This window comes from Lathyrus oleraceus, chromosome 4, assembly GCF_024323335.1.
Source record: "Lathyrus oleraceus cultivar Zhongwan6 chromosome 4, CAAS_Psat_ZW6_1.0, whole genome shotgun sequence".
NCBI classification, from domain to species: domain Eukaryota; kingdom Viridiplantae; phylum Streptophyta; class Magnoliopsida; order Fabales; family Fabaceae; genus Lathyrus; species Lathyrus oleraceus.
The window spans coordinates 365,050,390-365,060,289 of NC_066582.1; the positions used below are offsets into that span (position 1 = coordinate 365,050,390).

The 9,900-nt window shown below is 39.1% G+C and overlaps 1 protein-coding gene across 1 annotated transcript; it reads right to left on the reverse strand.

The window, feature by feature from the left end:
• Positions 1–474: 474 nt before the first annotated feature.
• LOC127075476 (uncharacterized) lies at positions 475–1,710 on the reverse strand. The gene has a single exon (XM_051016945.1). The coding sequence runs from the start codon at positions 1,372–1,374 to the stop codon at positions 766–768; it is 609 nt and encodes a 202-aa protein (XP_050872902.1). The 5' UTR covers positions 1,375–1,710; the 3' UTR covers positions 475–765.
• Between the last annotated feature and the right edge of the window lie 8,190 nt (positions 1,711–9,900).

A 9,900-nucleotide genomic window follows, 5' to 3' on the forward strand; every position in this document is an offset into this window, starting at 1 on the left:
GATCAGAACCAGACTCTTGATGCCAAATGTTAGAACTTGAAACCACAAGATTGGTGAATAATGGAGAAAAATTAGAGTGTAAAGTGAGAGAAAGAAATTAAGAGAGATGATTGAGGGTGAGAATGTATATTTTGTTACCATTGATGAGGATGCCACCAAGACATATATACAAACATTGCAAAATGATTGAAAGACAAGTTACACAATTACATATATGAAAAATAGAATTTACGAACCTGTAACTGATTAGACTAAATCTATAACTGGTTATAGCTATTACAAAAATAAATTCTTTCAATGGTAACCACTTACACTCACCATACATGTCTTGTTTCTTGGACTCATAAGTGATTTTTGTCCAACTCTAATCATTACACCCATATTAACTAGTTTGTGCTTGAATTATAAAAATTTAACAAGTATTTGATGTCAAATTCAATGTCAAGGTATCATTGCTGTAAAAATGAGTCACATTAATAAATTTCTAAGTCATCAAAATACATTTGGTCATAACACCGTGGAGATCCAAAACCATTTCTATTTCTTTTGCACAATAGCAAAATAAACAAACAATTCTCATATTAATTACCAAAAAAAAAAACCACATGCCCAAGATTTATCATGTAGATACAAAACCAAAACAAAAGTAGATTTCAGAAATTTCCTATCCACAATATTTTTAAGCAACACAACATTTCCCATGAAGCAAGCAAGTTGCAGTATTCAACAAATTAAGCACCAGTAATACAAGAATTAATTACTCTGTTATTGAGTTTTTATCCCTTTATTTCGTGCTTTGGATGGTGGTTCCATGGCATGGCATTGTCTGCAAGCAATGAAAAACCACCGGAAAACTCTCCGAACAAACTGTAACGACGCCCTCTTCTTCATGTTCTTCTTCTTCTCCGTTTTCGCCCGTTTTTGTTTTCTTCTCTTGGACGCGTCACGGTTCAAACCCGCCGGCACAGGCATTATATACTGCCACCTCTGCGAACACCCGTAGGACTGTTGAACCGGACGAGCAACAGATCTAGAAGAAAGGTTTACCCTATTGTGAAACAGTTTTCGTTCGGAAGTGTCACTAGAGCTTGTCCTAGCACTACTACAACTGCTGTTGGTACTATTGCTTCGGGACGAAAGCAATGAGTCTTTGCTTCCGATGCTGGCGGTTCTGCTAGTGGTGGTGACATGGTTGAGAGGGAATGAATGTGGTTGGAGGCGGCCGTTGAAGAAAAGCTGATCCGCTGGTGATGTTGTGCAGGAGGGTGAGTTCGGGGTTAGGGACCCGAATTCGAAGTCGGAATCTTCTTGATTGGGTGTGCTCGGAAACGAGAAAGAGAGATCAGATTGGGATGCTTGTGTTTTCAATTTCATGGCTGTAATACTAGTTTCTTCTTAATCTTAACAAATGGCTTATAAGTATGTTGGATTTGGAGAGTGTTTACAAGCTCTTTCTTTGATGGTTTCATGATGTTATATAATAGGGACTATGTGGATGCCACCAAAACCCAAGTTTAACAAATATTGCATGGTGGTGGTCATGTAATTATGATGTTGGCTATGTCTAATATAACAATGTGTCACAAAGGACTGAGGTATATAATTTACCGACATGAGGTATATAGCATATATATTTAGTGAGTATGCTTTGGTGTATTTTGTCCTAAAGACCAATACATGGTGGGATCACTATAACTATACTAGTGTTCTAGCTTTCCTTTGCAAATGGAATTATTATAGCATAGTCAAAGTCTCCTATAAGGTTTAAATTAAATATATGGAGGAGAGTGTGATTACCATGATCAAATTACTTGCTCTTTTACTTTTTGATGTAAAGAAGAGACTTGCTTTTGATTTCTCGCAACCAAAAAAGGAGACAAATAAGCTCTTATAAAAATCATTGGTCTCTTATTTAGGGTTATGTGGCGTAACCAATGGCCCATATTAAATCATTATGCCTTTGGTTCCATCGGCCACCAGATTCAGCTCAGTCTTCAATATATTTTCTCAACCAAAGCAAATTATTCGTCAATCTTCATTAAAAAGCACACTTTCACGTGAAGCCGACACAATGTGCCTGGTCCTGAATATTAAGACAAAAGCTGCCAAAGGTTTGATTGTATTAATAAAATGTTTTCAGTGCTACTCATAACACCATCATGTCCCCAACAATTTCCATACATGTTAGGTGTTCAGATAATCTCTATTGTGACTCAATCTTGTAGCTGAATGATTTTCATTCTTAATTATTGAATTCATTTACAAGAGTCTTGTAGTTTATATGTAGGAAACATAAAACAATTGAGAGATGATAGTTAATTGGTTATTTAAGGGAAACCCAATAGCAGTGACATGCAACAGTAAGATATAAAATATGTGAACTCCTTTTTTCTATCAGACAAGTAAATTCTCTTACCGAGTCTAACATCATCATCCATTTCGATCTGACGACATACCGCATTTCATGCTCTCTTGCACGAATTTACTTGTCAACTACCTCTCATATTTAAAGAAGGGATTGTTTCATATATCAAGATATTCAAATTTTCCCCCTTAAAAACTCCACTTACTCTTTAACTGACTCGAGTGTTTCAGTATTAACCTTGCATATCAGCCTCATCTCCACCGTATCAAAAGCTTTGAACCACCACAATGCATTATGAATTCGTTGTCTTCGATCATCATCTACTTCCAAAATAGAACATTGATGTCGTCTATAGGAAACACACCTCAGTCTTCCGCTAGACCAACGTCGTTCACCGCTTGAGTGAAAGTGTCTCCATGAGAGAAGACGGAAACAATCTCTAATATCTTTGAATTCACCCAAGCTCCTGAAATGTCTTTATTGGCCTTCTAGGTCGAAACTGAGGTAATAACCATGATTAAATATGTCAAGAAACTGATGCAGGTTTGATGTAGATAGCGAACAAGTTCAAATTCTCACCATCTCAAGAACCCTAAAAAATGGTAACAAGGGCAAAAGCAAAAGGTTCAAATGCTAGTACCCAAGAGGAAGAGAAATCAGACATGCAAGATGAAACCGACGAGTTAAGCCTTCTGAATCTGGACCGACACTCGAGCAAGAATGTTGAGGATTACGATCATTCTGCACTACCAATGGTGAAGATTTACCCGAAGCGATTCAAGAAAAAAAATACTCAAGCACACTAAGGAAAAAAGGAATATCATTATTAACTAGAGTAGGGATATGTGTTGTTTGCTCCCAACGTCACCTCGCACCTTAGGAGAAAAATATTTAATTCACTTATTTCCAAAGATGATGATGTCCTACCAAAGGCCTCTACGTCTAGAATCTCATGGCCGGGAAAGGACACATATCCCAAACCCTTAATGGCTTGGGGATAACTTTTCTAGAGCGCCCACAAAGGTCCAAAAGCACATAAACCCAATAGAGGTGACAAGCAACAGTAAGGCGCATAAAAGACGGACTCCTTTTCCATATCAAGCATAAAAGATAGACTCCTTTTCCTTAATGGCTTGGAAAGGACTTCACTCTTTACTACCTTACTGACTTGAGCATTGGATTGTTAATCTTGGAGGAAGCTCCCTCTCATGCGCATCAAAAGCCTTGAACCAACATAATGCACTGTGAATTCAACATCTTCGATCATCATCTAGTTCTACAACATAACAAGTATCATTTAAAATTGTTGCACATAGATTAATAAATATAATTGTACATCCCATATTTTATTAGAACCCGTATAAAGTCGGTCTTGCGCATCGACAGTCTATAAACAGTAATGTGTATATTCCGGGTTATTCCTCGAATTATGTTGCAAATGGTTAAATTGGCGGTTACGTTTATTATGGCCATAAAGTCTATTAACCACGACTATTCAGATTTTACAAGGGTGAACATTATAAAAGACCCTTGATCCCAAACAAAAAAAAGGGAATCACGTAGATGAATAACAAAAAAAGAGAAACCATACATGAAACCTTGGACCACCAACAATGGTGGCCATGAATCCTAACCAATATATCTCCTAACAAATATGACGATTGCGGCTTCACCTGACTAGCTTCCGGGAAGTTTCTCCAAATAATAGTTATCAAAAATATTTGACACCCACCGTGAAGCTCAAGTAAGACTTTCCCAAGCCAGACAAACCATAACATTAACAATAACCTTAATATTACCTTAACAATAACCTTCTCCAAACTAATTTTCCATTGAAATATGTCTTCTCTGAGTGCATTGTCACAATCTGTTTCCAGTTATATAGCCTCAATTGATATGGGTAGGGTTGAATTCAGCCATCATATTTTTCCAGTATTTGAACCACTGCCACGTGTGTTAAATCACAAAACAATTACCAAGTCGGAAAGGCGAGTTAGCAATAAGGTGGCATACGAATCAAATATAATCAAGTAAAAGGGTGGAGAACTCAAATCCAAAAGGGAGAGGCTCGTCGATATTCTCCCACAAGCTTTGATCTATTTGATCATTCTATAACATGGATCCTAGAAGAAATTGAACAGGTACTCGACAAGAGCCCCATCCTTAATCCTAGAAATATCGTGTCAGTGGTGTCATGACATGTGTCCTCGCAATCATCCCTGCTACCGCTTGCCGTAAAACATCACCACCGTAAAGAGAATCCCATTGACGAGGTTGCCAACTTCGATCCGAAAACTCGACTCGTTCAACCCTCTCGAAGATTATGATCTGAGGACAACGTCCAGGTCGCACATCCACTCTTCCGGCGTTTTTGGCAATGTTATGTCATGCAAAGTTCCACACGACAACACCGTCGGCGACGATGGTTTTATTCAAATAAGTTCTCCTTTTCATTTATACGATGTGATCATGCCATACCATAGAAGTAGTGTTAAAATCGGTAGTGAGAATGACATGAATGTCTAAGTTGTGAAACTGCATTGACTTGATGTGTGTGTTTATGTGCGTATTACGAAATAATAATATTGTTGCGTTACTAGGATGTCACAAGTGTTGTACTGCTAGAAGGTAGCGAGTCGAAGCGAGCTTTAGAAGAGTCTCCAATGACCTTCCGACAATCAAATTCTAATGCCGACCTTCTCAAGTCACCATTAATTGGAGAATATCGTTATTACGATGCCGACCAAAGTGCGGGAGATAATGATGATATTGTTTGTTCTAGGAGGGGGGCTATTATAAAGAATCTCACTAGTTCTGTTTTGGAGTTACTGATTGAGGGAGCAAGGAATAAAGTTCTTAGACATATAGACTATATGCCTTTCAAAAAGAAAGACCTATAGACTGTATATTGCCGGTGACTTGTCGCATCTTGCAATATGCTATACATGCTGATAGAACAGAGGAAAGGTAGAATAGAATGGAGAAAATTATTTTATTAATGAATATGAAAACAAAAAAGAAGTTCCAGAGCTACTGCTCCTCAGTTAGAGAAAACAATTCTTTCACTGCCCAAACCCTAATATGAAAAACAGAAAATAATAGCATACCTAGCTACTGCCCCATACACTCCTATTTATATGGGGAATACTAACTAACTCCTATTTATTTGGAAATACTAACAAACTAACTGAGACTCCTATTTATTTGGAGAATACTGATTAACTGGGCCTTTCTTATTCTTTCTCACATATACCCTCCACTGTTTAGGCCCAAAATTATCTTTGTTAACTAACACATCTCCATCATCACTTGTGGGGTCCGATTCATTCCTATCATCACCCCCACCTACAACATTAGCCTTGACCTCAAGGTGTAAATCAGGGAATTTACTCTTCAATAACAGTTCCTCTTCCCAGGTAGCATCTTCAACATCCATCCCTTCCCATTGAATAAGCCATTCTCTCTTGTGATGTCCACCATCGAACTTATCCCTCCATGATAAAATCTTGGCCGAAGTAATATCCCCTTTTTCTGACTCTAAACTGATAGGTAGTTGAGTAGTAGTAGTAGTAGTATAGTTTCCCTCCGCTTTCTTCAATTGTGACACGTGAAAGGTAGGATGTATTTTAGATGTTGGTGGTAACTTTAACTTATAAGCAACTTGTCCTATCTTCTTCATGATTTGATAAGGTCCGAAAAATCTAGGGGCCAGTTTTTTATGGATTCTTTGCACAACCGAGTGTTTTCGATGAGGACGTAATTTGAGGAAAACCCAATTACCAACCTCAAATTTCACTTCCTTGCGTCTCTTGTCAGCTTGGTATTTCATGTGCTCCTGGGATTTGAGTAAATTAGTTTTCAATTGACGCAACGCCTCATCTTTGTCCCTTAACTCCTGCGCTACAGCTTCTACTCTGGTTTCTCCCTCTAAAAAATGCACCAACACTGAAGGCTTTCTGCCATACACCACCTCGAAAGGGGAGAACCCTGTAGACACATGGAATGTGGTATTGTACCATAATTCTGTCCACGGAATCCAGTGTGCCCATGTCTTAGGTTGATCTGCAATAAAACAACGTAGATAGGCCTCTAAGCAACGATTAATCACTTTTGTTTGGCCATCCGTTTGTGGATGGTATGCCGAGGACATTTTAAGCACCGTGCCAACTAACTTGAACAACTCTTTCCAAAAGATACTTAGAAACAAGGGGTCACGATCACTAAGAATAGACTCTGTAATTCCATGTAATCTAACCACTTCCTTCATAAAAATAGCAGCTATTGAGCGAGCAGTAAATGGATGTTTAAGAGGAATGAAATGGCTGTATTTGGAGAGACGGTCCACAACAACCAATATAGCTTCAAATCCATTACTCTTTGGCAAACAAGTAATGAAATCCATAGATATCTCACTCCATACCAAAACCGGAATAGGAAGAGGTTGTAATAATCCATTAGGAGTAGTTGCCGCATATTTTTGTCGTTGACAAGTATCACAAGCTTTCACAAAATCTTGCACCCTCTGCATCATCCCTTGCCAATATAAAGTTCCTGCCATTCTCCTATAAGTGCGTAGGTGTCGCAACCTGAAAAATGGAATGCGAAAAAAAACAACCGGCGAAGAGAGACAGGAGAGTCGCCACCGTGCGTTATTTATCCCAAAGGAGGGAAAGGAAACGCTCGAAGTAAACCTGGAAAAAGGAAAGGACAAGACAGGGTCTCGCAACCAAATCTTGGGTTCGGGAGTCGATTATGCGAAGGGAAGGTATTAGCACCCCTACGCATCCATAGTACTCTACGGGATCCACTTTTGTAGTTCTTGTCTAAAGGGTGTGGGATTATGTAATGTGTTATTTACTAAAAAAAAGGGGTTAAATGAAAATGACTCGCGCGAATGTCGCATCCACTGCATACGTATCTCATCTGAATATGAGAATCAGAGTCTTCGTAGCTCGGCTGACCTATGGGTTAAGGGTAATTGTGCTCCCTAAGACATCGCGTCTTATGCCTACGTATCTCATCTGGAATGAGAATCAGAGCAAGCCGTAGTTCGGCTAACTACGGGGTTATGGATTGGGTTTTGGACGAACGATGTTACTACACAATCTACCGGATGCTCGACCATTGGAGACTTACTCGCCTGTAGTAGAAGGAGTTAATGTGTTCTTAGGAGAAGAAAAATCAATGAGTTGATAGGGTTAGGGATGCTCATGGAAAAAGGAAATCCTAGACGAAGGAACCTGTATAAAGTAAACACACAAAACATTGCCTCCTATCGAGGTATTCCAGCTAAGAAAGCGGTAAAAATACGGAAAAATGTAAAAGTACCACACGGATAAAGATCTGAAGTAACAGTAATTAACGGAACAAGGAAACCCTGAGATCCTCCCAAGCTAACACCATCAAAGAAAGTGAGTCAGTACAGGTAATCGGAATGAAACCTCCAGGCGGTATCCCACAAATAAAGTAGAACACCAGGAAAACCATCTCTGCAAGAGTCATATGAGCCCTCACAAAACAAAACTCAACAAACAGGTTAGAGAAACAAAATAGGGTAACCAAGAGTTTCCTCCGAATCAAAATGTAACCACATGAACCATGCCATTAAAATTCACAAAAAGCAACCAAGGGTAGGAGGCCTAAACCTCTTGTCAAACACATGCATCAAAAGGGTATCAAATTCATCCATAATACCTCATACATTTAGAGCATTCAAATTAAAGGCATAAAGATGATGGATATAGGGCAAACCTGATTGGAGAGATCGGTTGAAATCAAATGGCACGGTTGGATTTGCAAACCAATTTTAGGGTTTGCTTGAGCTGAAAGTGTGTGAGTCAGAATGAACCTTTCAGAATTTCCTGGAGGTTGCTGCAGATTAATTCTCACTCTCTCTGTCTAGGTTTCTCTTCAGGTTTTGTCCAGGGTTTTGTTCCAAGGAAACTTCAGAGTGTTTTGCTTCTCTTCCTTTTTCTGTCTGTTCTCCCTCTTTTATAACCTGATTTTCATGGCTTTGTGGGCTCAAATGAGAGAGGTCCAAGTCCAAGATTTTTCTATTATATTTTATTTATTTATTTATTTAATTAATTAATTTTTTTTTTTTTTAAATTTTTTTTCGTTTTTTTTTTTTTGGTTTTCTTTTTTTTCCGAAACGCGTGGGCTTCGCCTAGCGAGCATGACAGTTCATGAACAAACTTTTGCTCCTTCAAGATTAACGTTTTGACTAATGAATAGACCCCTGTTGGAAGTAACTCAAGTCTTTCCCTTGTGTTGACTGATCATCTAAATAGAACCCACAAAGTGTCCTGGATGATGTTCAAGCTTCTTGGAGCTAATCCCGATTGACATGATGAAATGCAATGTATCTAATGTTAAATGACCTAAAAATGAATGCATGAATAAGGAGGGCAAATTTTGGGGTGTTACAGCTGCCCCTATTCTGTCATCAGCTAACCCGAGCAGGATGAAAGCGAACAGCTTATCAGACAAACAGGGTGAGCTGTGATTGAATACCAAAGACAGACCGAAAATTTGCGCTCCGAGAACACCACAAAAATGCTGAAATACACCGCGCTGTTTATTTCTCTTCCGATCCTCTGGCTGAATCTGAATCAGTCTTCTGACTTAATCTGGAGTTTCGATCCTCTGGCTGAATCTATACTCAATTTAGTCCTCTGGTTGGATGTTAATTTTGATCCTCGGGCTGGATACGATTTTGATCCTCGGGCTGGATATGATTTCAATCTTCTGGCTAGATCTTCTTCGATCTTCTGGCTAGATCTGAATTGTTTCGATTCTCTGGCTGAATCTATTACCGATCTTCGGGCTAGACCTGACTTCGATCTTCTGGCTAGATGCACTTTGATCTTCTGGCTAGATCTACTTTGTTTCGATTCTCTGGCTGAATCTATTTCCGGTCTTCGGGCTAGACCTGACTTCAATCTTCTGGCTAGATCTACTTTGATCTTCTGGCTAGATCTGGATTGTTTTGATGATAAGTTCCCATCACCAGGATCTCGCATCTGAGGCATGCGCTGGTTGACCCCCTTTCGAAATCTACACTCAATCTTCATGTTAGATATGCAGCTTTGAGAATATTCCACTTTTTGGGCTTCGTACATATTCTTCAGGCTAGAACATGTTATAACGACTCTTCGATTAGACTTTGTTTTTTAAATGCGATCTGCGGGCTGGATCCTCTTGTAGGTTGATTTTCTATTGAGCTGTCAATCTATTCCTCCAGATGGCTTGCTAGGGAAATAACGCTCGTAGTCGACTCTCTGGCTGAATCTTCGAAATGACCCTCAGGTTGGATCTCTGGAAAACGATTCTCAGGCTGAATCTTCGAAATGACCCTCATGCTGGGTCACACACACACTTGATCCTCTGGCCGAATCTCATGACTTTGGTTGTAATGTGATTTTTCAGTCTGCTTTGAAGAACCTGTTTATCAGCTTATGTGTATGTTTGATATGCATACAACTGCAAATGCAAATGTTATGCAAGGTGCAAAAGAAAAAAGAAATCTGCTTGGG